The following is a 25,200-nucleotide window of genomic DNA, read 5'->3' on the forward strand; positions in this document are numbered from 1 at the left end:
AGCATTTTCACATGTCAAAAGACTGTTTACTTTGAAAGCTATGCTAGGAGCTAAATTCTTATCTCTTGAATAACAAGCCAACTTTTTGGTTATCATAGATGTGCTTTGCTGGGTCTGGTTGAAGTTGGGGGAGAGTAAGGTGTAGTTATAATCCTGCTGAGCCTGAGCATTTTCAGATGGTGATGACTGAGTTGAAGACTCATCTAGCAACTGCTGCTGTCCTAAATATTATTACTGTGTACTGCAGTTGCAAAGCATGTCTCGTTGCAAGTGATGTATTTTTGTAACAAACACTTCTAGACAAATGAACGTTGCGTTCCTTTAGTTTCCATCTCTCCTGCCTTGTGGCTGTGCTTTAGAAAAGCAGTCTTCTGCATTGAATTTCAGACCTTTGAGCCTTGGCTTCTCTGTTCACTGTAGCAAACACTTGATGCTTTGTGCTTTTGATTAAATGGCACTACTTCCCCTCCTTCAACAAAACCAAGCTTGCAAGTCTCAAAAAATTTTATTTGTGGCTTTATCTGGTCTTAATTTTATCACTGTTTGACCATGACCACAAATTCCAACTCTGTTATTTTTAGTTTTAAAAAAACCCCAAACTTGCAAACCTTGAAAAAGAAACTTGGCACAAGTCAGTGACCTTAGCTTGTCATGGTTCGTGAGTGTACTGGGAATATTTCATGGTAGAGCAAATTTATACTTCAATTCAAATGAAAAGGAAGAAATGCTCCTCACTTGCTCTTCCTACAGAAAGCTGATGCCGAGCTTATTACAATTGTTAACTCTTTAGGTACAACACTTGATCAGTATAGCGAGGCTATGGTTTGTGTTTTCCTGAAATTAAAATCTGGGCTTTTTTTCTCTCTCTACGGTAAAGTGAGATTGTTTTCAAGGACCTACCTGATACGCACTGTGAGGACAGTATATGGTGTAGCATGGAAACAAATGTGTTGTGTGAGTTCTTGTTGCTTTCGTGTTTCTTGGCCTGAAAAAAAAACAGCTACAGCCATAAGGTACAGGCTTGGAGAAACTGTCAGGAAAAACTAGTCAAGCATAGAGTCTAAAGAGAATGGTATAGCATGTCATGGTTATATTCTCTGCAATGCATTAATTGTGGTAGGAAACTATCAAGTGAAACTAGCTTCACAAGTATTAAGACAACATCCATGAATTTAAGGTTCATAGGTTGGCTAAGCTTGGTAACATTTACCCCAGAACACATCAGCCTGAGCAGTCTGAACCCACACTGTTGCAGAGGGCACAGGTACCATTACAGAAGGTTGGAAAATAGCAAATGCTGTTCATCACCTCCACCCCAAAAATCCCAACAAAATCAAAACAAACCCCAGAAATGAAAAAACCTGAGGTTTCTAATTGGTCAGTCAGAATTCAGGTCTTAAGAAACTACTAGGAAAAACAGACCATCTGGAAGGCACACAGGGAATAATGGATGTTCCAGCAGGGATTTATCAAGAATAAATCTGAACAGACTAATTGTGGTGAAGTAACAGACACCATGGAAGCAGTGAATGTTAGTTACCTTGATACTAGTGAGACTTTTGACATTGTCCCAGCAAGTATGTGAGTGAGCTGAGGAAATGCAATCTTGATAAAAACTAGAGAAAGAGAGGTGCAATACTTGTTGGATATTTAGACTCTGAGTAATTGTCAATGTCTAGTCATCAACCACAAAAGATGTGTAGAGCTTGTATGCCTCTAAAATCTGTCCTAGAGCTCATGCAATTTGGTATTGACTGGGATGATGAAATGCAAAGTACCCTGATGAAATCTGCAGACACAGCAAAGCATTATGGCACAGAGGGCTGGAATTCAGAACAACCTTTGCAAATAACAGAAGTTGCCTGAGATGTGCAGTAAGGTCAGGTTGGTGCAACAGGTACGAGGTCTTGTGCTTGCACAGGAATAATCCATTGTGCAACTACCAGTTGGGGAAATGCAGCGCTTCTGAAAGCGGAATAAAATTATTCAGAGTTAGTCACCAATGAGCTAAACCAACACGTTCTTCATGCTCAGAGATAAAGTGAAATTATTCTGATATATAAATAGAAGTGTTCTGTATATTGCATATAATAGGATCCTACATTGCTGGCAACACCTTGAAGAGAAAGGGAGAGCGTTGTATCTCATTTTGAGCAAAAGACTTCCAAGTCAGATGCATCCCAGTTGGAGAGTCTGGAGGAGAGTAGTAAGGATGACCCAAAGGTCCATAATGTGACCTGTGGAGGAGGGAAAAGAAGGTGGAAGGAAGATGTGAGAAATATGAAAAAGGTTGCTGTAGGTAATAAAGTAATACTTTTTTTGTGTGCCTACTGGGGATATGAGAGGCCTGTCTATTACAATTTCTGTAAGGTAGGCTTAGAGTTTGTTATTTCAAATGATGTGTGGTGAAGTACTGAAATAGTTGCAGATTCCCCATTGCTGCATACTTTTGAGAATAGGTCAAACTATTCTTCATGGATATTTGTGAGGAAGAGTTGATCCTTCCCTTAGGTAAGGGCAGCATAGGAGCCTTCGTAGTCTCCTTTGCATTATAAATATGTCTTGACTGACTAGATGTCCTCTTCAGGTCTTCTAAACATAATTTTCTGTGGTTCCATAAATACGTAATTTATAATTTTTCATAGTCTCCTGATTATGAATGCACTAAAAGATATTTAAATGTGAATTTGAAGTCTCAGCTAATTTAAAAGTTGAGTTTTAATATTTAACCTTTGTCTAATCAGTAATAGGAAGCTGGTTTTGTCTTGGGGACTGCAAAACAATGTGTACAAGTGAAGGAAGTAAGCAGGCAAGACGCAGATGATTACTTCAGGAGAAACTTACTTATATGAATTATTCCTTAGAAAATTTATTATACTTTTGAAAAGTGTATTGGACAGAACTAGTTCCAGCAGGTACACGATGAGTTAGTTATACATGTTGATAACGTGTCAAAATCATGACCAAATTAGCTATAGCTGATTTATTGTGTTGGGGTGTTTTTCTCCCTACAAACACCTCTCTTGGCACGTCTGCCCCATCTGCACTGTCATGGTGAAGGATTCCCTTTTCGGAGGATAAGATATGAAATATCTTCTTTTGTCCTTTAGTTATTTCTGTGAAACCTGCAGGAACTTAGTATTCGTGAACTTCTGTCCTCTGTCATGATTCAAGTCCATGGGCCAATTTCCCAAAGTTACTGGAAGGGAGGATGGTTCTGACTGATGTGTGCAAGTGCCCAAGGCAGCAGAGCTACACAAGCCTTCAGCAGCCAGGCTGAAAAGCAAGCCCAAAGGTATGTCTAGCCTTCCTTAGTTATTTCTGACCTGTCATGCGTTTTCTCAGGTAGAAATTACTGGCCTAACAGCTTGTCTGTAGTTTGAGGAAGCATGTACACTGTTCCTGCCTATGTGCACGTTTGCCCAGTGCATCAGTTTGGGGCCATTATGCCAACTCTGCATGCTGCAGTTTCCCCCTTTTTTAAACAGAAGTGATTACAGGAGTTGTAAGGACTGCAAGTATAGATGCACTCTTCTTATTCAGCAGTTTTGATCTGATTCAAGTTAGTCTGAGCCACAGAGGCACTTTGCATTTGACAGGCAGTGTAACTTTTACACTGAAAATAAATGGGACTCAGTGGGATTAAGTGGTTTGACTGGGGTTACAGACCTGTAGCCATTAAGCCAGCAGATACCTTGACACCTGCTGCCCTGACATAACCACTATGCCTCATCTTCGGATCTTCTGAAGTCCGGAAAGCTTCAGTGTTGTAGCCTCAGTGACTCTTTCCTTGCCAACATGTTTTCAAACGTTCTTGACACAGGCCAATTTCTGTGGGTAAAAAGGAAAAAAAACCTAAACCAAAAAAAGAAAAACAAAACCCCAAACCAAACTCCTTGCTTCCCTGAATACAAATGAGGCTTGTGTAGCTTGTTTGTAAAACAGTGTTTATTTCTTCCCAGTAGGATGACTAAAGCCAAATAAAATCTCCCAGTAATTCATATATGTATTTCCCTAACTATGCCTTTTTTTTTTTTTTTTTCAACCCCAGTCTGATTTATTGTTCTTTTCTGGTTGCTATGGCTCTGTAAAATACATATATTTTTTCTATCATCTGTTTGTAATATTGACCAGTTTCCAGTGTAGAGCTGGCCCTGGCTCCTCTGTAGTATTCCAGGATTTTAGATTAAAAATAGGGGGGATTAACTGTGTTTTTTAGCTCCGCAAAGAAGTATAAATCAACATTGACTTCATTTCAACAGAACCTGTTATGTAGTGAACTCTGCTGTGCAAACACTGAAACTGTAGCATAGTAAATTGCTGTAGGTGAACAGGACTCAACCAAGCGCGGAGGCTGCATGCCTTTATTCTGCAAAGGGGTATGGAAACATTAAGTCACTGGTTCCAATTTAACCCCAGTTTGTCAGGGCCAAAAGCTCTCATCATCTGATAGTTATTCAGTGGTCCATGAGAAATTGGTTGGGTTTTAGCCTAATTCCTTTTAGACATTTCCCATAAAACAAGATGTTCTGTGAGCAGCAGCACAGATCAAGCCTGGTCCTTTACGTCTTTGTGTGCTAGCCCCTCTATGTCCCACACCACCACATCTCCCCATACTGCTGCCTATGAGCTCACCTCCCCAATATTTCCCATCCCCCCCTCCCCATCTCCCAAGCCAGCCTTGTGACATCTAGCTTCCAGCTGGGATGTGCGTGCTATGGCTGGTACCAAAAGACATGCTGGCTGATAAAACAAACCATTTGCTTGTGTGCAGAGTGGTTGGCTGACGTGCTGGGCACAACAGGCAGCTCTTGAGCTCGTGCTTCAGTCTCCAACCTGTTGCTGGCTTCCCCTGGAGCTGGCTGGGGGCTCTGAAGTTGTTGGGAAGGGAATTACCAAATGCAACTCTTGTAAATTGTCCTGATAGGCATTGCAGCAAAGTGCTGGTTGCAGATGGACCTGGCACTTTTTGCTCTCCCCTGTAGATCACAAATAAAGCTTATGCAGCACTGCTAGTAATCCAGAGAGAAGCATCTGTCTGCAAAGCTTTCAATCAGACAGGCAACACTGAAGAGACCTCATGGAAAATGTTTTTGTCTGCAGAAAGGATGACTCTTAAGAGGAGGCATTTTATAGGCACATAGATGCATCTTCTCTTGAAATACTGTCCCAGCGTCGTGCAGAGAAAATACTGAAGCTGGGACCAGATTTACTCTTACAGTCTTGATGCTGTTGCTGCTGGGGGTGCTCAAGGGTTGGAATTTGCTTGCTGGCACTGTTTCATCACCCTGCCCTGCCCAAAGCTGGATGCCTGTTGTGTGTCCTGCCAGATAAGGCTCATCCTGCTATAGCAGTTCTGTTCACTTTGTCTGTGTGTGCCTACATGAGGCAGTGCCGGTTGCAGGAAACTCTTCCTTTTGCAGCACAAGAGATGACAGCTTGCCTTATGCCACCTCAGCCTGTGCGTGCAGTTAAAACCCACACTGACTTGATCATGCATCTGAGCTCTTGGAGGAGAGACATTAGCATTGCAATGTGGCTTTATGTGTTTTTTTTTCTTTGAGTATGCTTGAAGGATGGGGCAGCTAGACACCTATCCACTTTCCTGCCATAACAACTTTCAGGCAAGTCTCAAGAAGCCTTCTTGCTGTTTAGTCTTTGGCATCAAACTTTTCTCTCTAATCTGTTTTGGTTTTTTCTGTGACTGTTCTGGGTTTGGTCCAGCAGAACTCATTGAAAGATGTTATTATAGCTCTTCTTTTCCCCCTCTCAAAGAAAGTGTAAACTTCCAGTGCCTGCTTTTAATGTTAAGGTGGTCTTGCTAACCCCTAGCAGGGGTCTGTCTTTAGGGAATAAGCATAGCGATACTGACAGTCTGCAACATCCAGGCTTTTTGGTGGAGGAAGCCTTTCACTAGGAAAGGAGGGGGGAGGACAGGTCTTGGCACTGGTGACACTGAGAGACTTGTGCATAGGTCAGTGTGCAGAAGTGCTTCTGGGTTCCCTAGATGAAATTAATGTACTTCCTCCCTGCAGACTTGCAAAGCTTGATAATATTTGTCTGTATGACTGTAATTTTTGGGACCTTCAGAGTCCAATGCTTTTAGTTGCACTTGTGAGGCAGGAAAGCACGCCCAGCTCCATTTTGCTGCTGCGTGTCAAGGCACAGGCTTGCCAGTTGTTAGAGAGGAACTTTGCAGTGACACCGGCCATAGCTGAGGCTTCCTAGGCTGTGAAGTAGTATGCACCTTGTGGCCCGTCCTGCCTTGCTCAGAGTGGCTTCAAGTATGGCCAGTAAACCAGCTGAGGGCATAGAGCAGAAATACAGCTGTGGATGCTACTGAGTGTTGTTATGTCACCACATGGGTGCTGCACCCCTATTGGCCTCCTTCCTTGCAGCATAAACGGAGTTGCATGACCTTAGATTTTGGCTGATTAAATTCACTTCACTTCTCCTTCTGTCTAGAACAGGCAGGATGTTGCCCCTTTGCAATACTGGAGGCACCCCAGTGCCAGGCTCAGTCCTGCTCTTTGCCTTGGAGTATTGTCACTTCCTCAGCTGCTGATTGGACAAGCTGGCAGTTATTTAGCTCTTACTGGTTTTGGTGGGTAGCATTTCCCTGGCCTTTGTTTAGGACTTGCTAGGACATTGTGCCACACCAGAGAATCTCTTCTCCACAACATTCATTTTGCTGCAATGATAGAAAATCCCCTGCGACCCTCTAGCCAGGTTTAAAAAGCACTGGATGTGTTTTCAGGAACTTGAGAGGAGGGGACCAGCACCACTGCTGTGTGACATTGCCTTTGTTTTCTCAGCACTGGTGGTGTGAACCTGGACTGGACATGAGGCTTCTCCAGGCTTCCTCCTAGTCTGCAAGTTCAGCAGTAGGAAAGCATGACTGGGAACCCAGGACAAGGACACCTGTATTCTCATTGGACTTGGAGGATGAAGAGTCTATGGCTTACATTGTCAGCGAACTAGCTATATAGCAAAGACTAAAGCCTTTTCTTCTCTTCCTCCCTAACCTCACAGAGTTTGGGCTTTTTTTCTCTTCTGCAGTTTGCCTGGACTCATGGGTCAGGCTGGGTACTTCCTGTGCCTTGCTGTGGAAGCCACTATTGTCTCTCTGACTTCTAGGCTCTCAGCTGAGAATAGGTCTCTGACCTTCTCCAGCCCTGAAGCGTAGGTTGACACGAAGGCATGGAAAGACTTTGTGCCAGGAGCAGAGGCACAGAAAGTCTTTGTTCATTATAAGAGACTTTGTTGAAATAGAAGGAAAGCTGTCTTCCCCAGACTACTTTACAGATTGCGTAGTATTTCTAGGCAGTAAGTGGGGGATCTCAGCACTGCCTGAAAGAGAAGGCTTGTTTTTAGCTGCTACTGCAATTTAGATAAAGTAGGTTTAGGCCCAGTTTGAGTTGGCTAGATTTCAACTGGTGCTGTCCCTTTTAATTCTGTCAACTCATGTCCTGTTCCTGCCTGGGAACTGAACTTGGCTCGTTGCTTTTCAGCTGTTCAGTACAGTTCATTCAGTTGGTTTATTTTAAAAAAGTAAAAGAAGAAAAAAATAATTTAAAAAAAAAAAAGGCAGGGGGGTGGGTGGAAGATCCATCTTCTGTCTGTGCTTTGATGCCCTGAGGCTGTTCCCAAATGTCAGGGGTGGACAGAACAGCAACACTTGTAAATCTGATAGGCAATTGCATTTATAAACGCACAAGTTGTTTTAGCCCTCGTACTGCATGTGGGCTTCCACTGGGAGAGGAAGGAAAGAAACAGGCATGGAGACCCAGAGGAAACTGATGCATCTCTGTGCAAGGCTGCTGCAACAGTCAAAGTGGTAGGACAGCCAGCCAGCTCCATACCCTGGGATGCTTGGATGCTGGCCCCTAGCAGGTATTTGTCCTGAGTGGCCACTATTCAAGATCAGAACTGATCTTGCTAATGTTTTCTGCCCAAAGCGGAGGGGAGCTGAACGCTCTGCAGGAATCCTTCTCTCCATCCTACCCAGAGCCTCCCTGCTTCAGGAGCGTGAGGAGGAGCCAGCAGGCTGGGGACCAGCAGGCCTTGTTAAGAGCAGCGTTTGACTCCTGGGATAAGGATGCGGGGGACAAGCTGCATATGGTCAGCCCAGCCTCGGACAAAGACTCTGTCCCCTGTACTGAAGGAAGAATGCAAGACAAAGCAAACCGCTCAGGGAAGGCAGAAAACTCCCCCTCCTGCTGGTGTGAGGTCCTTTGGCATGTTATATGCGAGGTCTTTGTCCCACCGAGCCTTTCCTGGGAAACGGAAGCAGCCGCTTTAATAGTTAAAAGCTTCAGCACAGAACAGAGTTGCCTCCTCCTATCGAGGAGCTGAAAGCCACAACACAGAGGGATTGTTCTGCACTTGCAGGAGCATCCTCTCTCACTGCCTGTGTGCAATTGTTTAGGATGCATAGAGAAGAGTTGGAAGGTTACACGTACTGAGTAGCCTTGTGAAAAGGACTGTTTTTTCCCTTGACAGCTGCCAAGTGTATTTTAGATGAAACTGCAGGAGTGGACTGAGCTGGAAGTTGGGTTCACTGTTACATATCTACCTTCTTACACTTTCTATTGAAGATCTGTGCAGCTAGTGGTGCTCAAACTGTGCTTTCTGACTAACCCATTCTGCCTGCAAGAGTGGCAGTAAGTGGAGCTCATTACAGACCATCTTCTGACAGCCTCAGATGCAAAGATCCTTTGCAGCAGCCTGCTCAGCCAGGAGGCAGCAAATGGGCACAGCAGGGGAAGTGTTTTGTTCTTGGTGGGGAAGAGAAACTGGGAGAGTATATTGAAAGGCTGCAGGCAGCCCAGAGCCTATGGAAAGTGGAATCCTGCTTTTTGGTTTAAAATCAGGGGCTTAAAGGAATCATCTCAGAACACTTGGGATGGTGTTTCAAATGGTGCTCCATAAACAGGCTGGCCATTTTGCATTTGAACCATAAATGTAGCTCTCAGACTGTTTGTGTGTTTCTCTTGCACATAGAGCTTAATGCCTAACTAGTATTTTACACAAATATGTGTGAATACGAAGTTCCTCTGTTTCCTGCCCTTCGGCCTCCTGCTTTGCCAAAGTAAAACAAAAGTTTGGCCTGTGCAAACTTTAAATTCCTGAAAAATTAAAGGAAAATAATCAACCACTGAGAAAAATGCTACAGTGCTCCCTCAAAGACCCCTGCCCTTCCTGTCCCTTATAAGCCCCAAAACTAATGCCTAGGTAACTAGAACACTTTTCTGAAGAGATTATGGAGTGATAACTCCATAGGTATTTTCTCTCAGGCCGTCTGCCCATTCTTGAATAGTTTTTGCTCCTCAGAGGGACACTTTAGTGCAGTCTAGCAGTCTGTCAGATGTCTATGCTGTGAAGGCTATTAAAAGAAGCTGTACGTGTCATCTTTGGGTCCTTCAGAGGAGGATATTGTCTTCACTTCCCTTTCAGGCTTCTTGAAAGCTCTTCAACAGAAGCGTCTCATAGATAGGTATCTAGGGGAAGATCACAAGTGGCTGTACAGTCTTATGGTGCTCCTGTGTCCATCTAAGCATCCGTCTGACTGGCTTGCACGTGTGCAAGTATGTAGGAGGTCCAACAACAAGAAAAAAGTTTTTCTCTCCTGCTGCCATTCTTTTCCGTCACTTAAGACATCGCAAGGTTGCTAAATGCTGTGGGCACAGGTCTTTTTTCTAGTTGCATCCAGCTGGGAAACATTCAGGTAAATGTAAAACATTCTGGTTTTCAGGTGCCATAACACAGGATAGGGTTTTTAAATGGAAGGCAAGTATCTCTTCAGATTGGTCACGTGGGACCACATAATCTGTAAATAAACTGTCATTAAATACCTATTTTGAGCTGAGTCCTTATCTGACAGGAGATCCTGCTGCATAGCATCCTTTCTCGATCTTGGGCCTCCACCCCATCCTGAGGCTATTTGGTTTCTGAAACTATTGAAGACATACCATCCTTTGAAAGGGGAGCTGTAAAACATGTCTTGTTCAGGTGAAGGATGCAGAAACTTGGTGGCAGTGCAGCTGGACAGAGGTGGAAGGGTCTCTTGCCTTTCCTGGAACTCAGGGTTTGGCAAGTGCATCACTCCTGCTGCCTTGTGGTTGCTGGGCTGGGGGATGAAGAGGGCAAGGGCAACATTGTCTTACTTGCCCATTGGAGGAGGCAAAAGCAGCCCAGCCCTGCAGCACCCAAGGGTGTTGGGTCTGAGTGTAGAGGAGCAAGAGCTTGGAGCAGGAGAGTTTTGTGGGGCTGTGGAGGAGCAACTCGCATCTGTGTTTATTTTCTTTCTCCATCATATTCAGCAATGCCAGGTAAGTCCTTTCATGCTGCTGTGCCTTCCTTCAGCCTTCCCTCCCTGTGGAAGGGAGCCATGCAGATACATTTGTAGATATGTGAGAACTGTGCTGTTGCAAGAGCAAGGCGGGAGATGTATCCTGCCCCGGGCAGCTCTGGATGCCGAGGGGATGCCAAACACAATAGATGGGCCAGCTCCTGACTCTGCCTGCTGACTCTGAGGGCTGGAGAAGGCTGTAAGGAGCAGATGTGGAGGAGCTGAATGAAGTGGGAAGGAGAGGAAGCGTGGGAGGAGGTGGCTGGAGGAGCAGGCTGTATGGAGTCAGGGAGAGGACAGGGGGCCCACTGCTCGCAGAGGGTGGGAGCGTGCCCTGGGCACGGGAGTCACTCGCTGGGAGTCTGCGTGAGAAATTCTCGGAGGCTGCAGTCATGGAAATTATATACGTGAGTAGAGATGGGCAGAGAGAAGGAGCAAGCCAGACGTGTGGATGTGTAATGGATGGAAAGAAATGTCCTGGAAAACAGAAGAGGTAGAGGAGCCTGAGAACCAAACTGATTATTGTATGATTGCATTTTAGCATTTGTTTTTTGTCCAAAATATTACACTCTGCAATGTCACATAAGGCATCCGGGTGCCTGGGATCTACTTTGTGATAAGAAAAGCAGCATTGGCAATTCCCATCAGTGGAAGCTGCAGTACAGTGAGACACATTTTCCACAGTCCCACTGCCAGTAGGGGTGAGTGACAGCTCTGAGCAGGGCACGGAGGAGTGAGGAATCGAGTTGGCTTGTTGCTGATGCACCGTGGGAAGGCATGGGAGGCCTTTCATCAGGCTTTCAGTCTAGGGGACTTCAATGATCAAATAAGTTTATATATGCTTGCATAAGTTAATGGGGATCTTTTGTGAGGCTCATTAATTTTCCAGACTTAACACCCTGGAGCTGTGCAATAATCAACTTTGTATTTTCAACCTGCTGATTGATTTTTTTTAAAAAAAATCTGCATCGTGCTACTGCTTTCGCAACTGTCTTTATACCTCAGAGGTCAAACAGTCCTTACAGTACTGATAAACTGTGTTTTCTACATAGTTTGTTTTTTCAGAAAGAACCTTTTGCCTAGGCCCCTAGTTTCTAAAAACCCAATTTGAATCCCTGCAGTGGAGCTATTGTTTAATTGTACTCCAGGGATTTAATTCATCCTGAGGCATCTTGTCTGTGTTGCATGTCTGCAGCAGGCAGCAGCACCCTGTGAATTTGCACCTTGTTCGAATGCCCAGACTGGGGCAGTTCCTGTTTCCCAGATGGGAGACTGAGGAGCAGCAAAACTGAACTGAAAAAGAAAAACAGGGAGGAAAGACTTTTTTCTAATGGTAGTGCAAATCTGTCATGGCTTGGATTTTACTGACTGTATATTCTTAAAGCATGTTCAGCTTGACTTGAAAATGAAATTATAAACTAACTGCCAGCGGGCCCCACAGATTATATCACCATTGGTTTTCCCCTTTACCAATCCATGTGTGCAGTTCTTTGTAGGTTAGGAAACTAAGCAGACAGACTGAATTTAGCATTAATTTGATTATCCTGAGATTATCTTAAATTTAATGTGGCTGGCAAACGAGCCTGAGCAAAGTATTTTTCTTTACACTGTGTTTTTTAGAATTCACGTCTATATAATGAGTTGCAATAACAGTATTACTTTGAGATTTTTAGACGTGATTTTCATATTTTGCTTTTGCATCAATTTATTATAGCTATGTATTTGTATGCATGCTTATATCTGTTACTGAGCTAGTTAGAAATATATTAAGTAGCTCCAGTGAAAAATATAGCTAATATTCAGAGTTGGACTCTGCATCTGCCCTAGTTTCTCTCAATTCTAGCTGTTCAGTCTGCAAAAGGGTACTGAAAACCAGCATCAAAGCTTATTTGTGACAGATTGCCAGATTACCTTTTTTTAACAAAGCCAGACTGAATATTAAAAGTGTTGGACAAAATACATTTATATAATAAATTATACAGACCATGCATGGTGTAATAGCAATGCAGTAAATTACATTGTTTCTATAAGTATCGGATAAGCTGCATTCAATTTAAATGTCTGGCTGCATCACTGTCATGCTGGTCAGGAACTCACTGGGGGCCTTTTTAACATTCCTGCTCCCATAAGTCATGGAATCAAAATCCTTCTTTGCTTTGCCCTCAAATACAGAATCTCTGAGTTATGTGGGCTGACATCTGTGACTCGCTGCCTGCAGTTTACCTGAGGTCTCACAGTCTAATACAAACTGCAGGTTTGTACCCCTTAGAGCAGTGAGTTTTCAAGCACCTGAGTGATGAGGTTAATGTAGGTCTGGCTTGTGTGAGGGATGTGGTCATCTTGTTTGCATGCCAGCATCCCCAGTGCCACACACTTTTGCAAATTTGTTGAACTTATTTTTTTAGACCGAGCTAGCAGAGACGTGCCAAACATGCTAGCATAGCTAAGCAACAGTACTGGCTCAAGAGGGTGATCCAGGTAGCCACTGCTTTCTCTGGGGGACAAGCAGGATTGTTTCTTTCAGCATCAGCTTGCACATATCCCAAAATAAAGCGACCTTGTAATGATGTTCTGGCTTTCTGCAGAAACAAGAGAGGCACACAGAAACTTGGTTTTGAAGGATATGAGTGCAGCAGAGTAGCTGTTTTCCCAAACCCAAGCACGCTTAGTAGTTAATGCACTTGGTGGGAGAAGCCCACTCTGTGCAGTATCAGCTCATAACCTGTAACCCACTGTCCAGATGGATTTATCTGGCTGGCTAGTCAAAACAGTTTAACCTCTCTGTTGCAGATTTTAGCTGGTATTTCGAGGGCTCTTAGAAGAGATACAGAGGAATGGTCAGCTACAAATCTATTCCTCCAATTTGAAAATCTAGATAAAGAATTGCATGGTGTGACCACGTCAGAAGGGAGGAGTTTCTGGCCTTTGGATGGACCAGGGTGATGCAGTCTGAACTGCCCCAGAGCCAGACTCAGTCTGGGGACTGACTGTGTGCCAGGCCATGTATGGACAAGAGATAGATTTCAAGTTCCCTTGCTGTCTCCTTGCTGATGGAATAGCATCAGCAACTTGTTTTCCTCCATACAGTCCCCTATGCATGTGTCAGAGAAGATATTTGGCTCCCAGATGCCTGAAGAGCTATTTCCCATCTGCTCTGGGTGCAGGATAGCAAGCTCACTGGAGATGTAGCCTGACCCAGATTCAGCCTGGAGCCACCTTTTGGATGGAGCTCTCTTAGCTCCTAGTAGGTGTCTCTGTTTGCTTGTCCTTTTCGTTACTTGCAGTGGCTAGCCAGGGGAGTAAGGGCTTTAGCAGGATCCCATACATATGAAACTGGCAAGTTTAAAAAAGAAATTGAAAATACAGTGGGAAGTATGTGTGTTTCTCTGTAGAGCTGGGCAACACCTCTTGAGCCTAGGTTGCATGCATTACACTGTTTATAAAACGTCTTGAGGGCAAGAATATGACTTGGTTTTATTTCTGTAGGCATTAGCAGTATTTAGTTAAATTAAATGGGGGGTGGGGGTGGGGGGAGGAAATGCATTCCAAGAAAATACATGAGCAATGTCACACAAAGAAAATTTACTAGTCTATAGTGGAATGGTTCCCTCCCAGTCATTTCCCCAGTTCTCATTATAGAACAGTTGGATAGTAAAGTTAGGAGAGATTGCACAGCTGAATTGCAACTGCGTGAAGGAACCTAACCTGCTTTATGTGGGCTGTGAAAGAAAATGGATAATAACATTTTAAAGACTTCAAAATATGGGGAGTTTAACAGAGTGGTCTGGTCTAACTGTCTTATAGATGCTGCTTTTGCATAATAGAGTGGTACGTAAGCTGGTCTGTGGGAAATTTAGAGACTTCTCTTTTTTGTAGAGCTAGAGTGAGGCTTCAGGTTTGCTATTATAAATTATGAAATAGAACTGTAAGTCTGAAATACAATGTTCTAATGTTTTCCTTCTTTTGAAATCAGTACCTCCCTATGAAGCAGTTTTGTTTCATAGAATCAGCATTCCCTAACAGATAGGAAAAAAAGAGTTTTTGCTAAAACACAAACTTGCAGAAAAAGAACCAGTTTCAAATCTGTGAGGAGGGGTCCCCTTGCTGTGTTAGGTTTAAGTCCTGTTAGTGTCCCTTCCAAGCAGGAAGGGTGCAAGTGTCCAACAGGTTACTCCAAGCAGGCCTGTGTATTTACAACACATCCAGTGCACCCATGGTAGCTGCTGAAGGATATGTATTTGTCCTTAGGCAGGTCGGGTAGCTTAGCTCTTCCTTCCATGGGGGGAACATGTAACCACCCGAGGTTTACTAAAAGGCAGAAGTATTCAACAGCATTGTCAATCAGCTTGTATGCAGTAAATCAGAGTCTTACTTTACTCCTGCAGGTTTGCTGATTTATCCATACACTAAAAGAATTTGGATTTAATTTTTTAACATACTTTATTTCAGTTCCTTTGCTGTCTGATTCCTCCTGTTAATGGCTAGATCATTTCTGTACCTTGCCATCTGTCCTGTGGGTTTGGCAGTTCCCTGGTGAGGTCCTGGTAACTTTTTCTGATGACTGTCATTTTTGCTGTGCTCACCTAAGGAAACAAAGCTTATGCAATCATGCTGTTCTCGTGCCTAGAAGACTGACTGTGCTACCCTAATGGTGTTTGAACCTGTTGGCCAGTGTCAAACAGACTTAACAGAGCGGTGGGGCTCTTGGAGAGACATGGTTTTTGAAGGATTGTAAAAATGACCAGGTGAGTAAAAATGCTGAGTGTGCCCCTTGTGGCGGTGAAAAGTCACATTGATGTGTCACATTGACCTTAGACACAAGTGAACCTAGGTGGGGTCCTCCTGTGCATGCCATAGCTGCAGTAAAAGCTTTAGTGAGAGCTCCTTCCTCCTTAAGCAATGAGAAGTCCATTCACAATGTGCACACTCACAAGGAAGAGAGCACCCATAGAAGTCTTCTCCAAACTTACTCCTGAGCATGGAAACCTGAGCTGGTTTGACACTTGGTAGTTGTTATGAATACGTCAAACTCCTCCTATTATATAACATTATTTCCATGGACATTTCACATCTCTTGTTGACTTTGCTATGGAGTAGGGTAAAAAGTTCAAAGGGGCAGAAGTGTTTGCAGCAGCAGATCACACGTGAGTCCTGGTATTTGCTGCTCCCAAACTGATTGCTGCCGTCTTGTTGTGGTAGAGAAGGTGCTTGTCCAGTAGAAGCCCATGATTTTTCACAGCTACCGCTGAAAACCATCTCACCTTTTCCTGGATGCAAATGCATTTTGTCTTCTTAAGAAATACAGTGCAAAAGGACTTCTGTAACATCTGTTGTGTTTCAAAACCAGTAAGAAAACTTTGCAACAATGTGCTAATAGGCCCATCATTACAGCTGGTCAAAAGGGTTGTCAGCAGAGCTTGTTAGTAGTGAAAAGTGTTAGATCAATAGTTGCTGTTAGTGGGCTTGGTTAGAGGCAGAGGCTGTTCCCAAATCTGTGAGGGCCCAGGACAGCATCAGTGTTGTGATGTGATCTTTGCAGAACCAGCTTTGTTGCTGATGCTGTAAACTTAGTGGTTTACTAAACAGATAATTTGCGAAGGAATGTTCTGTGCTTATCTGAAAGAGGAGTCATGTTTTGGCCTAAACTGAGAAATTGTTTTGGGATTCTTGTAACAGTGAGTCTTGTCAGACTGGGCCAGTGCTCCATGGACATAAACATCTTCCTGTAATCTTTTGTTTTTACATAAAATATTTCTTCTACATGTTTATTAATTCCTATTTTCATGTCTGTATTTTCAAGTATTTAATATATAAGTTTTATTTCATCTATTTCATATACAGCTTCCAGTTTTGAGTTTAAGTCTCTCATTTGATTTCTGCAGTAGGCATCACAATGTGTACTGAGAGGTATGGCTATAAATTTGTGAATTGTTGACACCCCCATATTGGCATCATTATCACTGAAGGTCCTAGTCCCATCCTTGGTTCCTAGCACTGCAAAACAGAGATCTCAGGACTTAGTGTGAAGATGGCAGGCTGCTTCTCCAGTTAGTCCACATGGTATGGAAGATACAGAGATGTATTTTGGGGAAGAAAAGAGCTGTCTTTAGGCATATCTGACTGAAGTGTGTTGCTCTTTGGAAGGTGTTTGTGCTCCTTGTGTACCTGAGGTGAGTGCATGTGCCCTGTGCCTGCTCATCTCTTGGTTTTATGGAAATACATCTGTACATGTAGGAAATAGTAGCACATCGTACATGTTTGTGGATGAAAGGCAGGTTGTACAAAGTGTGTTATTGACAGCACTGCATATGGTAGAAAGGTGCAGAAATCACAGGAGACTTCTCACATCCATCTGTGCTGTGATGATTTTGAGGATTTATCTGGATGTTTTATGTTCTAATTCAAGATTTGTAAAAGCCACAAATCTATAAATTTACTTTAGAGGAACCAGTTATGAAAACTTTAGGATTTTCTGGCTAAAGCATTGTTTAAAACTTAAATGCTTAGAAAGATTTTGATTTTCGTGTTTTGTAAATATAAGTGTGAAAGGTGGGAAGAGAGGGTGGTGGTTCCTGTTTCCAGCATGAGGCAAGAGAAAGTGGTTTAGTCCTTTGTTTCTGTAATTTCTCAGCTTCTGTGGCTACAAGTCTGGCAATTCAAGCTGTCCCCAGTGCTGCAATGGTCTTTCTACAAGAGCTGATCTTACATTCCACATAGACTACAATGCAGCAAGCAAAACGCTGAGTTCCAGGCGGTAATTCAGAATTTCTTGCACTCTTACAGGTTTTAATTCAGCTTCATTTTATTTCAGGAAAAAATGTTGTGATTTGAGTGTGAATTTTTGTGGTGTTCGTGCACGTGCAAAGGAGAGGGAGATTTTCTAAGTGTTCAGTGTTCACATGGACAAAAACAGGTGGGTTTCCAGCAGAGACATTTGCATTTGAAAACCTGCTCTGAAACTGGCTGGGCTTTCCCAGGAGAAGCAGCACCAGCAGTAAAACGCAGGGATCGATCAGCATAGAATTGTGTGAGCATTTGATGGGCAAAATGTTGTGGTATAAAGACAGGGCCCAAGAATAAGCTCTTTGTGGCTTTGTTTAATTCCTGAAAACTGTGACTGAAAGGCTTTTATCATTTAAAGAAAAAATTGATCAGCCACATTTTGCCTAACCTGGAAAATATCACAAGTTCCTTCACAACATTCTAAGTGCTGTTTATTTAATCCAGTTTTAATACTTAACAAAAAAAAAGTTTTTTATTTCTTTCTGCTTCTCTTTCCCCAACTCGAAACGTAAAGGAATATCTGAACCACTCCTTTTAGTTGCAGAACTGAAAGCGTGTAATTTAGTGTACGTAACGATAAACTCTTTCAAGCAATTTGCATTTGCTGTTTTCTTTCTTTCCTAATTTTAACTAAGGAAAACATTCCCTTACTTATCACAACACTTCTGTTACATGCCTCCTTTTTTGGACCAAGTTCCTTATGGTATTCGGAGTTTATTTTAATTCTTAATCAAATGAGCTGTCCAAAAAAATCATCTGAAAGAAACATATACAATGAATATTCAAACACACGCCAATGGGGACACCTGGTGGAGAAACGACGAGTTGCCCAGGACGCCCTGCATGAATCCCATAGACGGGTGAGCATGAGTTAGCTCCTCAGTGAGGTGACTGAGAGTATTTTTAACCAACTGCGAGATTAAGCAACTGGAAGATAACTCTCATTAGTTTACCTGCCTGCCACTGATGGCTCCCCTGAAGCATCCTGCAGTTGCTGCTGGACAAGAGTACGTGCACATGGTTGTGCTGGTGCTGATGCACAGTGAGTGGCGTGCAAGGACCTGATTCCTCAGTGTCTGTTTTTTAATGTGACTGGGGACAAAGCTGCAATTACTGGCAAGTGTGGTTTCTCTCTTGCTGCTGCAGAAGCTGCCTGTTCAATAATTCTCAGATAAGCCCTATAGATAGTCATTTAAGACGTGTCCTGTGACATGGATTTGGAGGGTGATGTGGTAAGGTTAGGTGAAGATATATCCAGGACCACATATGGTCATAGCTGCGGGGCACAGGAGAGCAGTCCTCTGAATTTAAGCCTGCCCTGTGTCACATGAGATGCTCCAGTCTCAACCGATAGCAACTCAAGTAACCACTAATATTTTCTGGTCTGGAGTGGAAGGTCCTAGTCGTCCTCCAGTGGACAAGGCCTTCCTTCCCACTCTCCTGAAACCGTGACCTTGGGAGAGACCATGGTGAATACAGCAGCCTAGGCTGCCTTCATCAGGGAGAAGGGGTACTGTGCTTGCCACTGACTTTGGAAGCAGGCCAGCAGTACTTGGTTCATCCCTGGGACCCTACACCTATGTCAGAAGGCAGAATATGGATTCTGGGCTGGTTATTTATATGTGCTATAAAAGCTCTACCTGGACTGGGACAAGCACAAGACCAGAGGACAAGGCAGTCAGCTAGGCAGTGTTATTGCACACATGCTCTAGGAACTGTGTGCAAATGAAGCATGCGTTAATTGGTGTAAAAATGATCATGGTTGTTTTACTTCTGGCTCACTCAGAAAGCAAGCATTAGCCTCTCCTGTGATGGGGCAGCAACAAACAGATGAGTTCCGGTGTGCTTTCTGGCATGCACCAGCTGTGGAACATGGGATTATCCGTGGGGTTTGTCTTTCTAAGTAAGAGAGGAGGAAAAGAAATGAATACTTACAGTTGTGAAGAAGGAAGGGTAATTTCTGGCTCTTTGTTTTGATGCAGTCTATTCTGACATGGAGTGATATTTATAGCCTACTGGTTTTCTCGTTGTTTGGGAAAGAAGAAACATAATAATTATAATTCTGCACCAGAGCCACCAGGTAACCGGGAGAGAAAGTGACTTTGACTTAGACCATGACAAGTTGGACAGCGGACTGGATTTTTATTAGATATACTAGACTATTATTTGTGTTTAATTCACATTTCAGAATCTTTTTCTCTGTGGCAAATCAGAGCTGCATTAGGTATGAATTGCTGTCCCATAGGCATCCAGTATGGCCTGCTGGCTCTCTGTGCCTTCTCACAAAACAAGACTAGTAGTAAATGAGACACAAGCTAATTTTATTTGTTGTTATTCCTGTGTTGGAATTAATATCAAAGCAGGACATAATTTTTTGCCACAGGACTCCAGTGTGGGCAATTTTTAAGTCAGAATTGAGATGGCTCAATGAGATTCCTTTCCTGCTTCAGGGGCTTCCGCTGCCTTGGAGACTCAGCAGAGCTGGCTGGAGGCAGTCACTGTGAATAGCCTCAAGTGACTGTTTTGGTCCAGACCAGAGGTCCCTGCCTGACAGCGGTCAGGAGCAGATGGTAACAGAATATTCTAGCAGACTTTACGGACTAAATATTTCTTGCTTCTCTTCCTTGCAGAAAACACCTTCTGCAGCGGTGACCATGTATCGTGGCACAGCCCTTTGGACAACAGTGAATCTAGAATCCAGCATATGTTACTGACAGAAGACCCTCAGATGCAGCCAGTGCAGACTCCTTTTGGGGTTGTTACTTTTCTACAGGTATGACCCAGCAATGGTGGCTCTGACTGTCACTTCCTGGGCACGGAATGTGGCTAACATTACATTTCATTTAGCTTTGCTAAGTCAGGTACTTATTATCCTGTCTTCCACCTTTCTTCCTTATTTCATTACCATGGATCTCATCTTTGAGTTGTTACTCTGGAGGTATTCAGTAAGCATTTTACGAGGATTGAGCAATGATGCAGTCAGTTCTCAAGATAGAGGTCTATCTGATGGGGAGAAGGTTTACGCCCCAAAACAGACCTGGAGTTGAATATTACATTACTGCTCTGAAATTTCAAATATGAACATAGGGGAAACAGCTGAGAGAAACACTTTTGAAAGGTAATGTAAAGCTAAATTCAAATTAATTCTGTGGCAGTATTGGTAAGTAATCCACTGGTTTGAGTTCCAGGAAAAAAAGAGTTTGGAGCAGGACTCAGAGTTGCTTTAGCATTATTTAATGGCAGAAATGTAGCTTGCAGCATTGACTCAGAGATTCTTTAGAGGCTAAGTGAGTTTTCCTGCACTGACCTACTGGTTAAGAAAGGTTGAGGTTTGGTTTGCAAAAGAAATATTTTTTAAAATCCCTTGCAATTTAACCCTACTGTTCAGTGAAGGGAGCTTCCTTAGCCAAACAGCTTTGCTTGCTTTCCCAAAGCCGCCCTCCTCAGTAATGTCTCTTAGACATGGGCTGCTTTGGATATTTTTAAATTGCATGTGGAGTTAATAACCTTAGTGGAAGAGCTGGCATAGTTTATGCCAACTGCTGATTTCTCCCTGCTCCGTGGAAAAGCTTCCATCCTGTGGGAAAATGCAAGTGTCTGTATTTTACAATTTAAGCTTCAAGTTGCTTCCATTTGTCCTTGGCTGTAGTTGCAACATTAAGAGGAAGCTGCATTACCACAGACCTGTATAAGGCAACAGCTGTGCAAGGGCAAAGGCTTTCCTGAATTTTCTGAGGTGCCTAAAAGTCTGGTTCTACCAATAAAAAAAGAGATGGGTGTGGGATTAATCAGTGAAAGGTGAGTTGTAGGACCTGGAAGGGAAGACAGAGAGCCAAGCTAAGCTAGGTGATTCCTGGCTGACTCCCCAGTTAGTGCTGCATTAGTCCATGTCTCTTCTGTGCCAAGCTGATCTGGTTTAAAAGACAGTCAACTTTTTACATGCTGAGGCTTTTGGCCTCTAATCTTTCACAACACAGACGACTGACTTGTTTTTCCCCTTTGTTTGATGCTTGTTGTTATGGATTTATTTTGACCCTTGAGGATAAACGATTGCAAAAAGAAAAGCATGAACACAAAATATGATTTCCTGTTTAGAGTCTTGCTGTTTGTTTGTAATTAGTGAGTGAAGGCCCAGGGAGGGGTGTCCTGAAGCGAGGGTAATTCTGGCTGTTCATGGAGGAAGCCTGAGACATGGGTGGGGATGAAGTGCATCTCCAAGGGCTGGGTCCTGAGAAAATGAGCTCTGCAAGGGGCAGGGGAGGCAGGGTGTGCAGAGCTGGGTATGCGCTGATGTTGGTTATTTTCCATGCAGATCTCTATCAGTGCAGGTATGTGCTTGCGGCAAAGGCACATGCTGCACTTCTGCTTGCTGCTCTTCAGCACTTAGTTTTCAGTTTTCCTCTTTTCTGATAAAACATCAGTTGAACAGATGTCCTGGTTTTGGCTGGGATACAGTTAATTTTCTTCCTAGTAGCTGGTACAGTGCTGTGTCTTGGATTTAGTGTGAGAATATTGTTGATAACACACTGATGTTTTAGTTCTTAAGTAGTGCTTACTTTTAAGTCAAGGACTTTTCTTTGCCAGTGAGCAGGTGCACAAGAAGTTGGGAGGGGACACAGCCAGGACAGCTGACCCAAACTAGCCAAAGGGATATTCCATACCGTAGAACATCACGCTCAGTACATCTGCTGGGGGGAGTTGGCAAGGAGGGGCTGATCACTGGGCATTGGTCAGCAGGTGGTGAGCAATTACATTGTGAATCACTTGTTTTTTCTTGGGCTTTATTACTTTCTCTCTCTTTCGTTTTCATCATTATTGTTATTATTATCTTTTACTTCCATTATTTAACTGTTCTTATCTCAACCCATGGGTTTTACCTTTTTCTCGTCATCCAGCAGGGAGTGGGGAGTGAGCGAGTGGCTGCATAGTACTTTGTTGCTGGCTGGGGTTAAACCACAACAGATTTTGACCAAAAATTCAGTGTCATTGTAAAAGGTTTATTTAGAGTATCGAGGAAGAAAATAGGCGGCCATGGCTAAAATAATTTTTCATGCCAAAGAGTGAATCATTGTGCTCCAAGGCACAAACCAGTGGTTGATGGATCAGAAAGAAACTGCCTTCCTCTATCAGCTGGAGGGGTGTTTCACCCCTTCATTAGAAGGAGCTGATCTCAGCTGCTGTGAGACAGACATCTGGTATTGCTCAGTGGGGCAGCTCCTATCCTGAAAAGCAAACACCTCCTGCCTTATACAGGAAGGCAAAAGTCTGCAGTTGCCTGCAGTGATGAGTGGATTATGCCATGCATAAGCAGCTTTACTTTATGGTGCCAGGTGAGATGTAACCAGTCAGCAAACTGAGTTGGTCAAGGATTTATGAGCACCAAAGCACTCCCTTGTGGCAGTGAGTCCCTTGCCTGACTGAAATTGCAGGTGCAATATTGCATTTGCTCCTAGCAGTTGGCTAACAGAGCAATCTTTTACATGTGCTTAGACCCTAACTTGTCCTGTCTTGTGTGGACTAGATTGAAAGTGAGAACAAACTAGTGGATTGTCAGTAAACCCTCATTTGTCACCATGCCCTCCTCATAGTTAGTTCACACATGCTGTGCAAGATTAAATGTTACATGACTAGGGAACTTCATGTGGTAAGTGTAGAGAGAAAGCATAAGGAATTGCAGAATCTCTGTTGTCTCATACTCCACATTTGTCCCCATTCATCTAGTTAGTTTAAAGAAATTATGCTTTGTATCTGTACTGTTTGATCCAGCACTACATGGTACATTTTCTCTACAGTTCTTGCACGGTTCTCATCCAGTTTAGTTTCTCTGTTTTCATTTATTTCAGATTGTTGGGGTTTGCACTGAGGAACTACATGCAGCTCAGCAGTGGAATGGGCAAGGGATCTTGGAACTGCTTCGGACTGTCCCAGTGTAAGTGCTCATATAGCCCATATAGGGGAGCATTCCCATAGAGAACGATTCAATTGTTTATTTTTATTAACAGTCTTTGACTTGTTGATGGAATTTATTTAATCCTGTGCTGTAGCAAGAGATGGGAATTCATTACAAATCTGTTCTCATGCACAGACATTTAGATGGCAAATTAATGCATGTGGAAGTCCACATGTTCAGAGTGAAAGAGCATGAGATCTAGACAGCTTGATTTCCTTCCTCTTACGCCTGTAGTCTTTTCTCATTGGTTCTTCTGAGAGAGCTGGGATAACTGTTACCGGTGTCCTCTCTCTGTAGTTGAAAAGAAAGGAAGGGAGAGGGTCTGACAGTACCTAGCAAAGCTTGGGTGCTCTCTGAAAATGATAACATCACTATCAAACTGGCCCCGCTCTTGGTGGGCCAGTTTGCAACAGGAGTGTTCATGCAAGTGAAGTTCTTTGTTCTTGCTCCCATGGCAAAACAAAGATGTCATTGGGTTAAGGAGGAGATGGGGTTTAAACGTTAAATGGTATATTGATGCTTTATTTGCCATCAAGCTGCAGCTAAACTTTTTTCTCTTATGTTTAGTGCAAATTATTGCAGTGTGATTGTAGCTGAGATTATTATTTTTTTAAAACAAAATGGTTCTGAGTATGTGTTCCCTGGGCACAGTAGTACACTCTCTAGTGTCACAGTGGCCTTTAATTGATTGATTATTTGGAAGAACCTTTGCTGCTGGACTTCCTAAACTTGAACTTTTCCCTTTTAGGCACAAGTGCAGATAATTCATGTGAATGCCCTAGAGTGAGTGAATTTGTCCAGCTGCAAGCTTTGTTTCTGGGACCCCAGTAAACACTGCCTGCAGCTCCCTTGGCTCCTCTTAAGTCAATACAGATACAACACCCAATCCTTAGCCTGTTCTTATGTTCTTGGGTTTTGGCTTTTGTGCTGTGGTACAAGCACCTTTCCAAGGATAAAATGAAACCCAAACGTACCTGATTTGAAGGCAAAGCTGCAAACTACTAAGCCAGTGATATGGAGTCAGAGTCAAAGTCATTTGCATCCCAGTGAGAAACTGAAGCAGGTCACACCTCTGCTGTTAATAATTAACAGCTTCCAAAGTGATGTGAAAAAAGAGTGGCTAGCGATGCATCTGAAAAACTGTAAAATATTAACTTTTATTGCTCCCAATACACAGGCTTTAGGAGACTGTAACCCAGACAAGGCCAGAGGGAGGAGGCTTTTGACTGCAATAACAAAGTATCTTGTGGAAAAATAAGAACATTTTGATGGCAATTCCAAAATACTTCAATTTTTACTTCAAATGAAAAGCAGCATCTAAGGCTGACTTTTGCAGTCTGCCTGCAGTGTGACCCAAAGTCAAGTCTCCAAGTAGTTCATCTTCACAGTAATCTGTTTTCTGTCACCTTTGTTGGGAAACATCTTGACCATTCTGACTTCTATTGCTAATGAAAACAAAGATTTCCTTGAACTATCTGAGTATTTGGCTATTAAGGACCAACTGGACAAAACATCTGTTGTGAGAATATTTATCAGGGCAATACGCTTTTTATGGTACTGAACATGACTTCAGATTTCAGCAGAAAGTGCAGTCCCATTGGGACCCTGTGCATCTTTAGATGTGTAATAGAGGTATAAGTCTTGACCCCATACCTTGCCCATCTTTCTTAGGCCTAGGCTACACTGGACTGCTCAGTCCCAGCTCAGTTACCTTTAAGATTAAAACCCAGTTCAGTCTTGTATGAAGCGGGTCCGCACAGGGGATGATAGTCTGTGTCCATCCTGACTGCTTTGCAAGACCTGCTGGTGCCAGACACTAGGCAGGTAACAGCTGGGTCATGGAGGGGCTTTCATTATGTATTTGGGAAAAGTAAAGGACAAATGCATGCTATGGGATGTGCACACAACACAGAGGGCCTTCTAGGCTTGTTTTAAACTCTTGTGCTTTCTTCCAGTAAAAGCCCACTCTGAGGATTCTGTTGGGGGGAGCACTAGCTAAAGTGCTTGTTTGGTTCATTACCTTTCTTTCTTTGTAGAGCTGGAGGCCCCTGGTTGATAACAGATATGCGAAGAGGAGAGACAATATTCGAGATTGACCCACATCTGCAAGTATGCC

At 43.2% G+C, this 25,200-nt stretch overlaps 1 protein-coding gene across 4 annotated transcripts in view; it reads left to right on the forward strand.

The window, feature by feature from the left end:
• Window positions 1-25,200, forward strand: part of SUFU (SUFU negative regulator of hedgehog signaling) — a 95,547-nt gene that overhangs the window by 34,527 nt on the left and 35,820 nt on the right. For all 4 annotated transcript variants that reach the window (XM_080403472.1, XM_080403473.1, XM_080403474.1 and 1 more), the window contains 3 exons: window positions 19,765-19,907; window positions 22,978-23,063; window positions 25,121-25,193. In XM_080403472.1, coding sequence (XP_080259598.1) covers window positions 19,765-19,907; window positions 22,978-23,063; window positions 25,121-25,193 — 302 coding nt within the window. The remainder of the gene's footprint in view (window positions 1-19,764; window positions 19,908-22,977; window positions 23,064-25,120; window positions 25,194-25,200) is intronic.

Source organism: Falco punctatus, assembly GCF_963210335.1.
Source record: "Falco punctatus genome assembly, chromosome: 9".
Lineage (NCBI taxonomy): Eukaryota > Metazoa > Chordata > Aves > Falconiformes > Falconidae > Falco > Falco punctatus.